The sequence below is a fragment of the Pyrus communis genome, chromosome 2, assembly GCF_963583255.1.
Source record: "Pyrus communis chromosome 2, drPyrComm1.1, whole genome shotgun sequence".
NCBI lineage: Eukaryota > Viridiplantae > Streptophyta > Magnoliopsida > Rosales > Rosaceae > Pyrus > Pyrus communis.
Genome location: NC_084804.1, coordinates 5,493,685 through 5,513,557, shown reverse-complemented (window position 1 = coordinate 5,513,557; position 19,873 = coordinate 5,493,685). Strand labels below are relative to the sequence as shown.

Here is a 19,873-nt window from a genome sequence, read left to right as displayed (position 1 = left end):
TGGGCATCAATAATCATTTGGTTTGAACTCGCCATTTACGAATATCGAATCTAAGACCTTCCACTCATAAGTAAAGAGAAATACCACAAAATCATCATTCACATGCATCATCAATTTTGGTAACATTTATTTTATAGTATAGTAGTTCCAAAAACAGTTACAAGCATTAATGTTCTTCATAAATGGGGTAAATATAAAATAATATATTTTTTAAATCATATTTTGTAGACAATATGATGTGAGAATTGATTATTTGATTCATTCTTTAAATCATTAAAAAAGAAATCCTAGTTTGCAAAATATAGTATATAAATATGATGACACGCCCCGATCCCGATGTCCGTGGGACATCGGGATGGTTACGTGTTGGCTGACACCCGAAGGTGACCCAAGTCATTTATGAATGCAAATGCTGAGAACATGTAACGATATGCATATAAATTTCATATGAATACTAAAATACAAAAATAATATTCAACTGCTGACAATGAATTCATAAAGATGATGCATGACATGTTCAGAGCACATTCTAATTAGAATACAAGCGGAAGGTAAGATGGAGAATTGCTATTACAATAGATGCCAAAGCAGAGAGAATGTAGCACGATATCACTGGTAGGGGAATACCTCGTATGTTGGATCGTAGTCCTTGTTCTTATGTCCTGATGGGGGCGCAAAACAAACATGAGTGAACCAAGTTGATATATATATATATATATATATATATAATAAAACAATTATCAACATACTAACACCAAAGTTTTATGAAAATTAATAACATAATAAGTAATAAGTTTCTTTGAAAACCCTAGCATGCCATAAAACCTCCCATAAAGCATATCTCGTATAAAGCGTAATCACTAGTGTATGTGTCCAGTCTCAACTCCAGGCCCTATGCCCGCTTCCCGTTCCTGCGTCGTAGCTAGAGGAGATTTCTTTAGGCCCTATGCCATTCCGTGTCTCTCAGCCCGTAGCTAGAGATTATTTCTCCCGGCCTTATGCCAACATCGTAACCTCGCCCATAGGTAGAATATGGACCACTAGGTAAGTACAACACCATTGCACATATATATATATATATATATATCTCAAAATCAACTTCATAGTATAAGGTCATCCATCATCTATACTATAAAGAGGTGCTCGAAAACATGTTCTAAATATTATATCGTCATCCATTTGATATCCTATAAAGAACATGGGTTATAAAGAAAAATAGTATAATTCAAACTAACCTCAGTAAACATGTTATCTCATAGAACATTTCATAAAACGTAATCATTAAATAAAGTTTTTCATGTATGCATTTCTACTATTAAAACATGCATTTTAGAAGGGGTCCACTCATCATACTCCGTTTGTGAAAGGCCGTACCAAAAATGAATAACAGAATCGCCGCTATTAATTGCACCTAAGCACATAAAGAATCCAATTAATAAAACTCAATTATAACAATTGAATTTGGGAAAACGGATTTAGGATGTCGAATTACCCTTAGAAAGGTCTCGGTTAAATTTCCGAAAAGTCAACAAAAGTTAACAGGGGAATATTCCGGGAAAATTCCGTCCGGTGGGCTAGGTTGGTGAGTTTGGGCCGAAAGGTCCTAGGCCCAAAGGCCTAAACTAAAAGGGTTTTGGGTTAAAGGGTTGGGTTTAGAGGGTTTTAGGGATGGGCCTTAAAAGGCCATCGGTTTGCTAGGTGGGCCGCCGGACCTCGAGAGGAAGAAGGCCGGAACACGGCCGGAACCTTCCTTAGCTCCAACGGAGTTCGAAACATAACCTTTTCAAGCAATTCAAAACACCAAAATGAAGCCCGGGAAATAGAGAGTCGAAATATACCTTCCTCGTGGCTAGTCGTGACCAGCAAGTGATCGGAAAACGGCCTGGCAGCCCCGGGTCTCACCGGAAACTTGGTTTAGTTCATCCGAGGTGATTTCTCGATGTTTCAATGTCCACAACATACACATACGATCAGAAAAAAACAGTAAGGATGAAAAGGGAAAGTTTTAGAGTGGTTTCGAAGCTCACCTATGTCGGGGTTCGCCGGAGCACACTTTGAACAGTGACGGTGTCATTGTTCTGTGAAAGGGGAAGGAGGAGGACATCCATGGTGGCCCGGGGTCACGATAGGGAGGTCCAGGTGGTTGATGGTGCTCGCCGGAGGGAATAGGTGCTTGCGTGTGTGTGTGAGGTGCTCAGGGGAGGAGGTTGTAGAGAGAGTCGAGAAGGAGAGATAAGGGAGAGTGAGAGGTGAAGGAGAGAAAGAGAGCCCAGGGGAGCACAAAGAGGAGAGAGGCCGGGGGACACAAAAACAAGGTGGGCCCCTTGGACGCACCTATTAAGGTCCTAAAAATAATTTTTAAATAAAAACCCAAAGTACTTTTAAAATCGGGGGTGGGGTTTTACATATGATCTTCCTAACATTTTTCAAGAAAATTTCATAAACAAAGAATGGCTGCTTCTTCAGCTTCGCACATCCGAAATAATGCATTTCTCTTGGTTCTGACATTTCTCGTAACAGTCAACAGCACTAGATGTGTTGATGCAATGCATATTGATGTTAAACTGACAAATGATTTGGGTGCAGGTCTCAACTTGACTGTTCATTGCAAATCCACAGACGGAGATCTTGGTGTTCACGTCGTGCCGCATCACGGATTCTATAGTTTCACTATGGATCTGTCGTTGCTTGAAGTTCCACCACACTACTGCGATTTTCAATGGCAAAATGTTGCGCATCCATGGTTCCTAATATACGAACAATCTAGAGACTAGAATTTATGCCGAAATTATTGTTCTTAGAGCATAAAATAGCAATGCATGTGCATGAGAACCAAGAAGAGCGGGGCTACAAAAGAGCGTTACTACACTTGGGGTTCCTAAAGAGTTCACAAAATATGTGTTTTCTATCTCATCTTCAATAAAAAGTCTCTATTGGAGACTAAATAATCTTTTCACCCTAAACCCTTCCCATTGGAAAATACACGGTAAAAAACAGTATCTCTTTTGAAAAGGATGAGATAAACCCATATCTCTTTTGAAACGAATTCTTATATTAAAGTCTCCCTAACTAGGGTGGGGTGAGAAGCAACTTAAAACTTTGCCTTCCCAATGGTGGTAGCGATGTGACGGTGATGACTGAAAATTAGCGTTTGTGTCCCTAAGGACATAAAACATAGAAGAAACAACGTAAACCAATTGATTACAGACAGCATTATCAAGGTATGAGATAGTAGATGAAATTGACGTCTCCCCCAGGCTCAAGTTTCAGTCCAGTCACCCTACAAGAAGAAGAGTAGATGAAACCCTAAGGAACTAACCCCATAACCTTTCAACCACAAACAATTAGATGTTTTCAAGAATGTGTTGGGACTCACTTTTTCTTTCTCATGCATTATAATCAGTAGGCGAAGTAGCCCGGCATGACCACCGAGTAAATACCTGGAACCATCTGGATCTGCTCTCCCATAGGCTCTTGTGATGGACTATAACAAATGACAATGAAAAACTCGAAATGATACTTCCATAACCAATCCAACACGTAATTCCAAAACAACATTCATATGATACTATGGCATACGTGTCTTGCTGGGATTGCTTTAAATGTATTCGGGCTGCGGTAAACTATATTATCTTCTACGATAATAAGACCACCACAGAGGGGCGGCGGAACCAGTACTAACAAATCAGCCCGATTTTCAACATTGTTCTGTGCCCAAGGACCTTCAACAAAATCTTTATCCTTCGGAGAAACCTCATATGTTTTGACATGGCTGACATCATAAACTTTATATTCAAATGAAAGGAATGTCTAGTACCTAGTGATCAGCTGCTTCGGCATCCCACAGAAGAACACAAAATTTGTATCTTTCTGTTGCAATAGATAGAAAATCCAGTAAAAATAGTAACGAGCCTATCTCCCCACCCTCCAGTGCATTCTTGCTCCAATTCATCCGTCCTTTTCCTTTTGTTGAATTAACCCTTCAACATTCTCAACTTCTCAGCCCCTCTAATCCACCCCAGTCCCAGAGCAAAAAGATTATTTCATATAAGCTTATATGATGTAAGAACTATGAAAACTAAAATTGATCACCAAAAATAAAAACAGGCTTAAAGCCTGGAACAAAAATGCATAACTTCATTATATGCATAAACTGATATACGTAATCATGAATCAATTGTAAGCCTATCATATTGATAGCAGTCGCAGAGAAACAAATGAAACATTATCAATTAGACCTTTGGTCCCAAGAAAAGTATCCATTCTTAATTGAGATGGCCATTGGCCGGCAATCCAAGATCAAGAGGAGGGGTTTGGCAGAAGAACTTTCTCTTCAGCTAAAACTACCACGAGCACGGCTATCATAAACTGATATAGGCAAACTTCTTTCGAGCTTCATGAGTCAGTGTTAAGGATTTCCGAAATACAGCAACAACCTAAAAGAAGAAGAGTATAGAATCATGCTTCACAATAGTTTTGCAAACCTTCATAAAATGAGTTCAATACTTCCCCACATTATAAGACTAGCCAGAGGATCATACTACTGGCTAACTCCTCAACATAAAACGCTAAAGCCAATCCCCGCTCCAACAAATTATTAGAAAAGTAACAACTAACAAGACCTTAACCCTCTCAAGAACTTATAATTAACCAGATAAATGCTGCAAGCCCCCAAAATATATTATAGGAAAACTGAATTTGAGTTTGCCATTTCATGACTCTAACCAAACAGCTCCTCTAGACAAATACCAAAAAAGCATTCCTGACTAGCACAAGTTAAATTCATAATGAGCACCGGAGACATAGACGTGGCAATGGAAACCTGTAAGAGGTGATTCAAAATAAGATCATTGTCAATCTACAAGTTCTCTTCATATCTAGAACAACATTCCTTGTCAAGCAGAGAGGTCAAAGAGTTGTTAAAGTTAAGAACAAGCAACCAAACATAGCAGAAATTCCCGATCAGACTGAACTGATATTTAAGGGGTGAGCAAGTGTTTATTTCCAGGAACATCTCCCTGGTGGTTGGACTGGATTCTCACTACAGCCCTCCGCACATGAATTGAGAACATACATAGAAATTAAGAATCGAACGACACAGAGAAAAGAGCTTAAAACCTTAATATAATTAAGAAAAGAGTTCAACGATAAAGATTGAGCATATTCCTTTCACGTAGCCAAACTATCTCGAAATTAACAATCACTACAAGGCTACAATGTGGTTTTGCATGACTATCTAGTAATTAACAATCACTACGGGGCTTGATACAATGTGGCTATATTGATCGATCCACTTCAGATAGCCATATGTCACTCTTGAAGCATTGCCGTCAATCTGTACCCTCAAAGAGAAAGCGTGCTGCTGATTCTTTCTAGAGAATGCTAGAGTACTCGGCTCTACTGCAATCTTCAAGCCTCTTGGAACTTGCAACACTGCTTTGTAAATTGATGTATGATCTCCCACGTTTGTCACCACCCTAGTGAAATTTTCGGATTTTGGAGATGATCCATCTGTGCTGCTGTTGAAGATGGCCATAAAAGAAGGGTAGTTCAGCTGGGTAGGATGCGAGCTGCAACTCCACTCACTTCGCCGAAGAATGGCATGCATCTGCTTCACATTGTATCCTAGGCCACACAGAAAATCAATGTAATCTTGGACATCCATGTCATAGATTAATCCAGGGTTCATGGCTTTGTTTGGGTTGATATGGCCAGCACCGAAGTCTAGAGGGGTGGCTGGAAGACCAGTCTCTTGGTCTTTTATGGTCGCATTGGTGTTGTCAACAGTGTATGCACTGGTCATGATTGCTGATCGAATTGCCGCTGGGCTCCATTCCCTATGAACGGCTTTTACCAGAGCAGCAACACCTGCAACGTGCGGTGCTGCCATTGAGGTCCCTGACATGAGTGCATAATCTGAGACCAACTCGTAGTTATTGAAGTGCAAGATTGATGGCCTGTTAGGTGCAACTGCACCTAGCACGTCAACCCCTGGAGCAAGAATGTCTGGTTTTAGGATGCTTGGATTGATGCGGTCCGGTCCTCTTGAAGATTGAGAGTACACTAGTGGTGCTGGTTTTGAACCCAAAGTAGTGTGCACAAAGCTCAGGGTTTTAACTTGAGTTGTTTTGTTGGCTCTTGTTGCATACTCCTTGATCAAAACCCCTTTCTCAATTGGAAGAACCAGAGCGGGAATGGTGAAGTGTTGGAGGTTAAAATCTGACTCATTAGACAATAAGATTCCAGCATAAGCCCCTGAGTTTCCTACCTCCGCCATTTGACCAACGAAGGAAGTCAGGTTGCTCCAATCACAAAGAACCACCTTGCCGAACACTTCTTCAGGAATCATTGCCCCAGGGTCACATCTTTGTTTGCTTGTATTGTGTTTCCCATAAAACAAAGGTGCATCACTAATGTAAACGCTTAGCGGGAAGTATGATACTCCTTCAGCGGTAAATAAGCCACCATCGAGCGTCAATTTCGCAGTAAAAGTACGATCCACTGTTCCGGCACCGACTGTAGTGATCCACGGGGCTCCGTTGGATGTTGAGCTTTCAAGCTGACCGTCATTTCCCACAGCACACACGACAACAATTCCTCTTTGGACTGCTGAGAAAGAAGCGATCGCAATCACATCGTTGAAATATTCGGTGATATCTAAGCCAAAAGAAAGGGACATGATATCAACGCCATCGGAAATGGCCCTGTCCATGCCAGCTAGCACATCACTAGCTATAAGATCTTGTCCAGACCATCCGATTTTGTACATGGCAAGGTGTGCACGCGGCGCCATCCCTCTCGGAGAACCTTTTGCGTATCCGAAGTGACTTGCGCTGGTCACATGGTTACCCGCCGCTGTCGAGGAGGTGTGGGTTCCATGACCGCTGTAATCTCTCGGCGAGTCATAGTCCAATGCGGCTAGGTTTCTTCCCGATGCTCGGAAGCCTTTATTGAAGGACCGAGCACCGATTAGCTTCCTGTTGCAGAGGGAAGAAGCGAATGATGTTCTGTTCTCGCATGCGCCTTTCCATCTTTTTGGGACTCGTGGCATTCCCTTGTCGCTGAAGCTCTCACTCTCCCACTACTACAATATATGCTATCACCGGCGGAGGACAAACCGACGAGAAATCAACTTTCTGTCGAAAATTTGGCACAAATCCGACATTACATAATGTAATGTCGCTTTTCAATAGCGACACTATTGCTAGGGTCGCAAAAGGGCTTCAGCGTCGCTTTTTGAGCTTAATCCGCCACTACATAGTGTCGCTTTAAAGCGACACTAACCCTAACGTCGGTTTAAAGCGACGCATATTTACACGTGGATCAGCTATTTAATAATAAAGTATGCAGTATACTGTCGCTTTAAAGCGACATTATATTAAAATGAAATAAATAAAATATTCCTTAAACCGACGTTAGATAACAATGAAATAAATAAAATATAAAAACTAGCGACGCATACTTACACGTGCATCAGCTATTTAATAATAAAGTATGCAGTATACTGTCGCTTTAAAGCGACATTATATTAAAATGAAATAAATAAAATATTCCTTAAACCGACGTTAGATAACAATTAAATAAATAAAATATAAAAACTAGTAACGGTCTTAACCGACACTATATTTGTTAATAATAATAAAAGTGGATGAACAACTGCATGCAATTTCAATTAATTCCAACCAAAAAAAATTATAAATTTTAAGATCAAAATAAACATTAATGAAAATAAATAACAAAAACAATAGTGCCAAACTGTACATTTCACATTTCACATAAAATCCAAAAAGTCGTCCGTCGTAACAAACATTAAATCCGACATTACAAACATAACATAAAAAAACAAAAATGAAAATAAATAACAAAAACAATAGTGCCAAACTGTACATTTCACATTTCACATAAAATCCAAAAAGTCGTCCGTCGTAACAAACATTAAATCCGACATTACAAACATAACATAAAAAAACAAAAAGATAGACCAATTATACTGTCGTATTTAACCGACAAGAAAAAGAACCAATTAAACTACCCAACCGAATCTGCGCCTGAACGTCGTCCAGATCCTTCTGCTTGAGAATCTTCTCCTTGAGATACTCCTCCTTGAGATCCTCCTTCTTGAGATCCTCCATCTGATCCAAAAATCCTCGACAAGTCCACATCAAATCCAACACCTGCAAGCATTCCAGAAAACCCCCCAACTGGAACTTCCGGAAAAGATCCACTAGGAGCAGCCATCTCAGGTCGATATACTGGCACTTGATAAGGCGGCTGCTGCATGTATGGCATGGGCGGCTGCTGCATATATGGCATGGGCGGCTGCTGCATGTATGGCATGGGCTGCGCAGGCATCGGATACACAGGATATAGAGGTTGCTGATTATTGCCAGCATACGGATATGCAGGGGAAGGCTGACTTTGGCCCGACTGTTGAGGAGGTTGACTGTGGCCTGATTGTTGGGTTCCCGGGCTATATGGTGGTTGTGGCTGAAATCTTTGAAAAAACCATGCAAACAACTGATTTTGCTTGTTCTCCAGGTCCGAAATCCGTTTATTATTATTTTCGTCTCTCATTTTCAACTCATTATTTTGAGTCATTAGCAACGCCATTGAACTCTTAGATGATCTCCTAGAGGAAATTGATGTAGAAGATGCAGAAGATGCATAAGACACCATATCAGGAGTCACACCATGACCGTATCCTCTGACTCTATTATACCTCTCAGGACCCATAGTATCAACATAAACTTGGGTCCTAAGATCTTCATTATCGTCTTGGCCCGACTCAATCAATGTTTGCAGGTTGCTCTCCATTGTTGACTTGCATTACAATTTTTAAAAACAAAAATTCAATCGTAAAACAGAAAAATAAGCTATAGATAATAAATACTAATAAAATCAAATACTAACACGAAAAAATCAATTACCCCTGTACGCTCCGATGTTTCATCAATCCATGATTTATCTTTTCGTGTATGACATTCACGAAAAAAGGTTACAGGATCTGCTTCTTTCCCATGCTTCTTCCGCTTTATCAAAAATAAAATTTCATACAAACAAATTAAGCAAACCTCATACTAAAAATAAATATAATTATTTAAAATTAATCATCTCTTGAAAATGTACAATCCATACATATTCTTCCCGCACTCTTGCAAAGGATTTTGTACCAGTAGTATGGTTCATTGATTTCAATCCCCGATTAATCTTATTTTTTTCAGCAACCTCCTGAAAAAAAACGAACGAAAAAAGAAAAGATTATATTAGGCAACTTTAAAGTTATAACGAAATAAATCGTGTAGGGTTTACCTTTGTTTTGTCTCTATTCCAATATGCCAACAAATCATTCCACTGGGTAGGAATCACATCAGGAGGAGGCTCGCTGCGAACCTGTTCTGCTCTTTTAGTATAATACTTTTTTTTTAACTTATTTCTAAACTCTTTGTGCGCATGCTCCGCAATCTTAAGCGTCATATGACGGATCAAAGGCATTTTTACTATATCTGCATCTTCAAAAAAGATACTTCCCTACATACATAAAAACAAAAAACAAAAAAAATCACGCTAGTCAAATATTATTACAATCATTGACCTATTCTTCTATTTTCAACTAAAAATAAAAAGATCTATATATACCTTTATTCTATTCCAAAAAGCTTCCTTATCTTCTTCCGTAACCTTACGCCAATCTTTCTCCAACGGAAGATTTCTATAGTCCCTAACCTCCGCTGCTACATGTTTTGAAAAAGCACTAGCGTTATCACTAATGCATTTTCCGGACGAATCAAACGAACAAAGCTGTTTCGTCCATTTAGGAATTGAGGGTCCACGCCTCCGTTGAGATGTACCTTGTTAATACAAACACACAATTAAAAAGTAGGAAACAAATGTATATTTTCAGATTAGCAATAATAATCGTTCAAACACAAAAAAAAAAAAAAAAAAACTGACACTCATAACAATTCAAAAAAGAACCAGCATCACCCTCGTCCTCTTCCAAATGAAGTTCCTCAGAACGTTGATCTTCACGGGAATTATCCATTGCAAAACTTAATGGAAGGAGAAGGAAGTGGGGGAAAGAGGAAGCTAGAAATGGGGGAAAGAGGAAGCCAGAAATGGGTGATAGAGAGGAGAGACAGAAGTGGAACACGGAAGTGAAGGGAGACAGAAATTAAATATGGATAACAACTTAGCGTCGAAATATGAATACATTACGTCGCTTAAAACCGACACAATCACTGACTAAACCTCCCCACACGTAACCTGACATAAAGCCTGCTATACTTGTCAGTGCAAGCCTATTGCGTCGCTTTAAACCGACGTTATCTTGCATAGCGTCGAAATAAGGGCCTACTGCGTCGTTTAAAACCGACGTTAGCTTGCATAGCGTCGAAATAAGCACAGGTTTGTGTCGCTTAAAACCGCCACTATATCTGATTCGACCTATATTATAGCCTGACATAGTTTTGACTGAAAGTCTGACATGTTTCAGTCATAAATGCCTTTGCGTCGAAATAAGGTCACATTGCGTCGGTTTTAACCTACGTTAGCCTGACAGGTTTTTAATAAGAGAAAGTTTGTGTCGAAATATGAAAACATTTGCTTCGAAATAAGAATCGTCTGACATTCAATTAGTCTCGAAAATGTATAATTTTGCCTCGATTAAAACCAGTCCAAGTTGACATGCCAATCAATTCAACCCATTCCAAGCAAAAAATACCGGGAAACCTCCCGCCGAACATAAAAATAAAATTTGTACTTCCCAAAAAAAAAGGAACAAATAAATAAATTTATTAAGTTATGTTATGTCATATAATATTTTAATAAATAATTAGACATGCCAATCAATTTACCCAAAATTTAAAAATAATTAGTTATGTTATGTCATATAATATTTTAATAAATAAATTTATTAAGTTGAATCAATTTTTTTTGCACTGTAATTGTTATTTTAATTTGTTGTTATTTTGATAATTTTTTGTTGTTATTTACTAGAATGGATTAGATGAACATAATTTGAGTTGTTATGAGAAAATGGAATGAATAATATTTATAAGCATTTATGTTAAATTAACAATATTAAATATAACCTAAACTTATAATATTTAGGAATATAAGAATATATTATGTTAAATTAATTTTTTTTGCACTCTAATTGTTATTTTAATTTGTTGTTATTTTGATACATTTGATAACATTTGGTTGTTATTTACTAGAATGGATTAAACACCATTGAACCCAAATCAAAGTTGGAAGTGTGGTGATATGTAGAGTTGCTCCACATCGGAAAGTTAATTACCCTAGAAAGCTTAGAAGAGTTGAGTCACTCTTTGTATTTTAAATTGAAGATCGAATTCATTCATTGTATTCATATAGGGTCAAGGAGTGTAGTTATAAAAAATCATCTAAATCGGAGTTAAAATAACCGTTAAATCGTGATTTTTCGTTTATAACCGTCGAAAAGCTTTGTCCCGTTACTTGATCTCTGAATGTTTTTTTTTTGTGATTTTTTGCTGATGTGATCTCCAAGCATATACAAACAATTTTGACGGTTTGGATCGTTGAAATTAGTTTTGGAGAATTCGTAAAACGATAGATTGACTAACACTTAGAGTTTATTTATACTTTCATTAAGTATAACGTAAGATTTTGTGGTATCCACTTGTGTAAATATTTTAAATTGAAGATCGAATTCATTCATTGTATTCATATAGGGTCAAGGAGTGTAGTTATAAAAAAATCATCTAAATCGGAGTTAAAATAACCGTTAAATCGTGATTTTTCGTTTATAACCGTCGAAAAGCTTTGTCCCGTTACTTGATCTCTGAATGTTTTTTTTTTGTGATTTTTTGCTGATGTGATCTCCAAGCATATACAAACAATTTTGACGGTTTGGATCGTTGAAATTAGTTTTGGAGAATTCGTAAAACGATAGATTGGCTAACACTTAGAGTTTATTTATACTTTCATTAAGTATAACGTAAGATTTTGTGGTATCCACTTGTGTAAATATTTTAAATTGAAGATCGAATTCATTCATTGTATTCATATAGGGTCAAGGAGTGTAGTTATAAAAAATCATCTAAATCGGAGTTAAAATAACCGTTAAATCGTGATTTTTCGTTTATAACCGTCGAAAAGCTTTGTCCCGTTACTTGATCTCTGAATGTTTTTTTTTTGTGATTTTTTGCTGATGTGATCTCCAAGCATATACAAACAATTTTGACGGTTTGGATCGTTGAAATTAGTTTTTGAGAATTCGTAAAACGATAGATTGGCTAACACTTAGAGTTTATTTATACTTTCATTAAGTATAACGTAAGATTTTGTGGTATCCACTTGTGTAAATATTTTAAATTGAAGATCGAATTCATTCATTGTATTCATATAGGGTCAAGGAGTGTAGTTATAAAAAATCATCTAAATCGGAGTTAAAATAACCGTTAAATCGTGATTTTTCGTTTATAACCGTCGAAAAGCTTTGTCCCGTTACTTGATCTCTGAATGTTTTTTTTTTGTGATTTTTTGCTGATGTGATCTCCAAGCATATACAAACAATTTTGACGGTTTGGATCGTTGAAATTAGTTTTGGAGAATTCGTAAAACGATAGATTGGCTAACACTTAGAGTTTATAATTATTATAATTAGTATAAAACTACAAATAATAAAAAATAATTATATATAATTATTATTATTAGGGTGTAAAACATTCATTGCATTCGTATAGGGGTGTAAAACAGTTAAATTAATATATAATTATTATTGTTTTTAGGGGTTTTTTCACTTAAATGGGTGCTTTAGATTTTGGTCCTTACAATTCATTATTTCTAGATAAAAACCCATCTATCTTTAAAGATTCAGTTTAAGCCCAAATTTAAAATTTGCAAACATATAGGAACACTATTGACCTATTAATACAATTTATTTACACTCATGCCACTCATACTTTATGGTCCCTTTTCTAAATTCCTAAATTTATGCCAAATGAAAAGTAGTAGAAAAAGTGAAATAAAATGAAAAAAGTGTTTGCATTAACCGTATCTATGTCAAACTAGAAAAGTAGTTTTTTTTTTCGTGATATATTTTGTAGCAATTTTATCCATATTAAATGGTAGGTAAATTAGTTTGTTCCAATTATTTTTAAAAAAAAATACTACACCTATATTATATATTTTGAATCAAATAACATTCCTCTAACTTGTAGGTAAATTATTTTCTATGTATTGTTTTATATATTAGACATGTTTTGTTGTTGTATAAACATGAGTGGAACATAATATTGTTGATTTTATACATCAAACTGCATTTCTTTTGTTATAGGTAAATTATTTTCCATGTACAAGTACTTATGTTAGGCAAGTTTTGTTATTGGTACATACAATATTTTGTATCATTGTAAAGAAAGATGTTACATTACACCCATGGTATAATTGTTGTAGGTAAATTATTGGAACTTAATTTGTAGTTAGGTAATGAACATTTCAAAGAGTAGGTAGGTAAATTAATTTGTTCTAATTATATATACAAAAAATTACACTACACCTAGCTATATTTAATTTTTCCAATTATTAAAAAAATTTATACTACACCCAACCAAATAACATTTCTCTAACTTGTAGGTAAATTATTTTTCATGTATTGTTAGATATGTTAGGCACGTTTTATTGTTGTATAAACAGGGGTGTAACATAGTATTTTTAATACTATACATTGAACTACATTTCTTCTTAATATAGGTAAATTATTTCTTCTTTTTAATATACATTGAACTACATTTCTTCTTAATATACATCGAATTACACCCATGGTATAATTGTTCGTAGGTAAATTAATGTGCATGTAAATAATGAAATACAATGTTCTAATATATTAATAAAAAAAGGATAAATTCAAAAGTATGCAAGAGTAGGGTGAAAAATCTGAATCGAATAGTTTTATGAAAATTCAATACCTTTCTAAAAAATTAATATGCAATAAATTTTTAACATTAATGTCTTTTTTTTTTCTTGTTGCAAAATCATTTACTATTTCCTTACAATTAATTGTCTACATCAAGTATGTAATAGGGGTATTTTAGGCATGTGAAAAATGTAAAATGTGTGAATTAATATGAAGTTAATGAATTTGCTTATGTGGATCCTAGTCATTGGGTTTTCTTTGAGTAAAAAATTTATGTAGGGTTTTATATAAAAAAAATTAAGTTTGAAGGGCTAAAGTCATATTTTCACTTAAATTAATATATAATTATTAATATTTAGGCTATAAAACTGCAAATAATAAAAAATAATTATATATAATTATTATTATTAGGGGTAATGCATATGATTGACAACAAGTATCTTGCGTCGAAATAGTCTCATATTGCGTCGAAATAGGCTAGGGTTGCGTCGGTTAAAACCGACGCCAAGTCTGACACACATGTCCTAAGCTTAACATTGCGTCGAAATAGGCTGGGGTTGCGTCGGTTAAAACCGACGCCAATTCTGACATACCTGAAAAATGCCGTCGGTTAAAAGCGACAGAATGTCAAGGAAAAAAAAAAAAAAAACAGAAATATAATTTTATAATACGATATCATAGCATACAAAATAAAACAAAGTCTAATTAATACAAAAAATAATTAATATATTTATTCCCTGTCATCATCTGTTAGCTCTTCGTCGGTATTGGCATGATTAACGAACCCGGTAGGCAACGCTAATGATTCAAGAAAGGGAGTCTCTTCCACGCCAACCCTTGTATGAAAATTTTCATTATCAAGAATTCGATCATCCAAGTTCGGCGTGTCATAATCATCAATAGCATCACTATCCTCTAATACGTCAAATAAATCTCTTGGCTGAGTTCGAACAACTACGTGCCAATCTTTTTCAATCGTGTCCTCCACGTAAAATGCCTGTAATGCTTGTGATGCTAGTATGAAAGGATCCTCTTTAAATCCCAATTGATTGAAATTCACCATAGTAAATCCATATTGATCAGTCTTCATTCTACGTGGACTTTCACTATTAACCCATTCGCACTTAAATAACATCACAGCTCGACCCCTATCTCCTGCTTCAGTAGGACCACAATATTTGACCTCAAACATATCTACAACTCTGCCATAACAATTTACTTGCCCAATTGCTCCAGGAACATTTGCAGGTACAAAGACACCACAGTTTTGATTCTTATGCTTATCATCCACAGATTTTATACGAAATCTAAATCCATGAACAATGTGACTTTTGTATCTGCTCACAACCCTACTAGGATAATTAGCTAGCCAATGCAAGTCTTGAGATATCAATGTGTCATTAGCATCATATCTTGAATTCATCTGTAATAAGTATGAAGATAAATATTGACAAAATAACTATAAACATGTTATAATTAAAATGCAAAACAATAAATAAATAATATGATTATTATATCAACTCACATGTTGCTTGAACCATTCTGGAAATTCTTTCTTGCTTAGCTCTTTAATTTGTCGCATAGTTAACCTTTCTCGACGATATTTAGTTTTCAAGAATTCTTCATGTTGCCTACACAATTATGTCCAATTTAGATAATTATTTTTTCAAAGTTAAGAAAACCAATAAAACATTTCGACGTATGATTAAACATTCTTACCTTCTAAATGGGCTAACTTCATCACAATTATTTAGAATGTATCTATGGCACTGATCAAGAACATTTAGATTGAGCTCCACATTTTCTCCTGAACCCATATAACATCCTTTCGAGTCAAAAATTGATAACCCACCAGATACTCCACGTCCAATCCCATCTTCATTTCGGCCTCTACGGGTACGACGAGACTCAACGTCTCTAAGATACATGGAACAAAATGACAAGCACTCATCCACCAAATATGCTTCAGCAATAGAACCTTCAGGACGACCCTTATTACGAACATAGCGCTTCAGTGTTTGCAAATACCTACAATTATAAAACGAAATACAAATTATTATAATTATTAATTAAAGTTATGACTACAATTGTAAAAAAATTATAAAAATTTATTCATTACCGTTCAATTGGATACATCCATCTATATTGAACAGGGCCTGCAAGCGCTGCTTCATCTGCCAAGTGAACTGGGAGGTGCACCATTATATCAAAAAATGCAGGAGGGAATATTTTCTCAAGTTGACATAATGTCAAGGCAATTCTTGAATTCAGTTGCTTAAATCCTTCCTCAGACTCCTTCTTACTACATAACTGTCTGAAAATTGCACTCAACTCTAATAAAACCATAGTAACAGCTTTAGGCAAAACCGGGCGTATTGCAAGCGGGAGTAACCGCTGCATTAAAACATGGCAATCATGACTTTTCAACCCATGTATTTTTCGTTCATTCACGTGCACACATCGTGACAGATTTGATGAATATCCATCTGGGACCCGAATAGTAGACAATACTTTACAAAACGCAGTTTTTTCTTCTCTTTTCAATGTGAACAATGCTGGAGGTCGAAATGTTCTATTTCCTTCTCTACGTGGGTGTTGACTATGTCTTATGTTCAAGAATTCAAGATCTGCACGTGCCGCCAATCCATCTTTAGACTTTTCTATATCTAGCAATGTTCCTACCACACTGTCACATATATTCTTCTCGATATGCATAACATCAAGATTGTGTCTAATCAAGAGATGCCTCCAATAAGGTAGTTCATAAAAAATCGATTTCTTCTTCCACTGACTGTTACTACTTGTACTGCTCGAAGCTCTTCTTCTGCGTTGCCCAACTGAAGCATCCTTGTTTGGTTTTCCAAAAGTAAATCTCAATGTAGAAAGTTCTTCGAGACATTGTAAACCAGTCCACTGCCTTGGTGCAGTACGATGCTCTCGACGACCATTAAAAGTGATGGTTTGCCTTCGAAACCTATGATTATCTTCAAGAAATCGTCGATGCCCCATATAACAAATCTTGCGACTCGCTGGCAAGTAAATAGATTCTTTATCATGCATGCAATGTGGACAAGCTTTATAACCATGTGTACTCCATCCTGACAACATTCCATAAGTCGGAAAATCACTTATGGTCCATAACACGGCAGCCTTCATCGTAAAACTTTGGTTGGAAAACGCATCATAAGTGGGAATGCCCACCTCCCACAACTCATTCAGCTCGTCAATCAATGGACGCATGTATACATCAATCTCTTTACCAGGACTGCGCGGTCCTGGTATTAACAAAGACAATAACAAATTTGGTTGCTTCATGCACATCCAAGGTGGCAAATTATAAACAGAAAGCACCACAGGCCATGTGCTATGATCATTCCTCATTTTCCCAAAAGGATTAAATCCATCACTGGCTAACCCTAATCAGACATTTCGAATTTCTGACGCAAAATCCGGATATAAATTATCCAAATGCTTCCATGCGGGAGAATCTGAAGGATGTCTCATAAACTCATCCTTAGGACATTCAGTTGCATGCCATCTCATACGTTCAGCCATATGCTTCGACATAAAAAAGCGTTGCAATCGTGGTTTTAAAGGAAAATACCACATAACCTTAGCTGCGACCTTTTTCCTCGAGCTATCCTCTGCATTGGTAATTTTATATCTTGATTTACCACAAACTGAGCACACGGTCAAATCTGAAGTATCTTTCCAATAGATCATGCAATCATTGGGACATGCATCAATTTTCACATACGACAGCCCCAAGTCATTTATAAGTTTTTTTGCTTTATAACAGGATTCAGGCAAACAATCCCCTTCAGGCAACATTCTTTTAATTAACTCCAGTAAAGTGGTGAAGATCTCGTCAGGCATTCCCGCTAAACACTTGATCTGATACAATCTTACAACTGCTTCCAATTTCTTAAACTCCTTACAACCTGGCCACAAATCTTGATCTGCCTCTTCAAGCAACTTAAAAAAAGTCTGCACCTCTTCTGGACGCCCTTCCCCAATAGGGGGTTCAGTAGATGGCCCAACACCTTCTTCTGTTAATGGTTGGACAAATACATCATTAAGAAAATCATGCATGCCAATCACCTCATCTCCTGTTTCTTCTTCTCCAATTCCCACATTTTGCTCTCCAATGTTTTGCTCGCCATGATGTCGCCAACAAGCGTTTTTATAATCTTTATCCATATCATACAATATGAGATGTTCAACAATGGTGTTCCTAACAAAAGAATATCGATTACAACATCTTTTGCAAGGACATCTAAACTTATCAGGACCAACACCATTTGCAACTGCTTGATCCAAAAACAAATTAATTCCAGTTGTATACGCTTCAAAATTTCGGGGTATTGTCAACCAACTCTTGTCCATATTTTACCACTTTACGAAGGTAAAATATTATGTTGACACTAAGATGCCTACAATCTTTCAATCCCTATCATGTAGGCATAACTATCAAAATTTTCAATTTCTATCTTTCACCCCTCGAACTCTATCACGATTGCAATCTTTTAATTTTCAACACCTATTATAGTAAAAGCAAATTAAAATAACAACAAAAAGTTGTCAAAATTATGCTCATCTAATCCATTCTAATAAATAACAACCAAAAGTTATCAAACTTATCAAAATAACAACAAATTCAAATAACAATTAGAGTGCAAAAAAAATTAATTAATATATTCTTATATTCCTAAATATTATAAGTTTAGGTTATATTCTTATATGAAAGGTTATATTCTTATATGAAAGGATATTCTTATATTATAAGTTTAGGTTATATTCTTATGAAAGGTTATATTCTTATATTTTTATATTCCTAAATATTATAAGTTTAGCTTATATTCTTATTAGAGTGCAAAAAAAAAAAATAAATAACATAATATATTATAATATTACTCAATATTATAAGTTTATGTTATATTTAATATTGTTAATTTAACATAAATGCATATAAATATTATTCATTCCATCTTCTCATAACAATTCAAATTATGTTCATCTAATCCATTCTAGTAAATAACAACAAAAAATTATCAAAATAACAACAAATTAAAATAACAATTAGAGTGCAAAAAAAAAAAAAAAAATTAACATAATATATTCTTATATTACTCAATATTATAAGTTTATGTTATATTTAATATTGTTAATTTAACATAAATGCTTATAAATATTATTCATTCCATCTTCTCATACCAATTCAAATTATGTTCATCTAATCCATTCTAGTAAATAACAACAAAAAATTATCAAAATAACAACAAATTAAAATAACAATTAGAGTGCAAAAAAAAAAAAAATTAACATATTGTATTCTTATATTACTCAATATTATAAGTTTATGTTATATTTAATATTGTTAATTTAACATAAATGCTTATAAATATTATTCATTCCATTTTCTCATAACAATTCAAATTATGTTCATCTAATCCATTCTAGTAAATAACAACAAAATATTATCAAAATAACACCAAATTAAAATAACACTTAGAGTGCAAAAAAAAAAATTAACATAATATATTCTTATATTACTCAATATTATAAGTTTATGTTATATTTAATATTGTTAATTTAACATAAATGCTTATAAATATTATTCATTCCATTTTCTCATAACAATTCAAATTATGTTCATCTAATTCATTCTAGTAAATAACAACAAAAAATTATCAAAATAACAACAAATTAAAATAACAATTAGAGTGACAAAATTAATTAATTCGACTAAATTTTTATTAATTTAACAAAAATAGTAGAATTTTATCTAAGTGCTTAAATTATAATTTTTAAATAAATAAACTTGTGTATTATACAATTTAAAAATTAAAGAAGTTAGGGATACAAACCTGATTTGTTGAAGAATTTCGACGTCAACAATTCTTTATGTACTCAACCAACTCCAATAACTTTCCTACAAAAATAAATTGTAACTAAAAATTAAACAAGAAAAAC

At 35.1% G+C, this 19,873-nt stretch overlaps 2 protein-coding genes across 2 annotated transcripts; both read right to left on the bottom strand.

The window, feature by feature from the left end:
* Positions 1-4,930: 4,930 nt before the first annotated feature.
* On the bottom strand, positions 4,931-7,029 carry LOC137723690 (subtilisin-like protease SBT3). The gene has a single exon (XM_068462887.1). It carries the CDS (start codon positions 6,791-6,793, stop codon positions 5,237-5,239), a length of 1,557 nt encoding a protein of 518 aa, XP_068318988.1. The 5' UTR covers positions 6,794-7,029; the 3' UTR covers positions 4,931-5,236.
* Positions 7,030-14,630: 7,601 nt separating this feature from the next.
* Positions 14,631-18,286, bottom strand: LOC137724605 (uncharacterized). The gene is made up of 5 exons (XM_068463365.1): positions 17,513-18,286; positions 16,020-17,209; positions 15,620-15,928; positions 15,426-15,531; positions 14,631-15,323 (listed from the first exon to the last, which is right to left on the bottom strand). Exons 1-5 carry the CDS (start codon positions 18,284-18,286, stop codon positions 14,631-14,633), a joined length of 3,072 nt encoding a protein of 1,023 aa, XP_068319466.1.
* Positions 18,287-19,873: the final 1,587 nt, after the last annotated feature.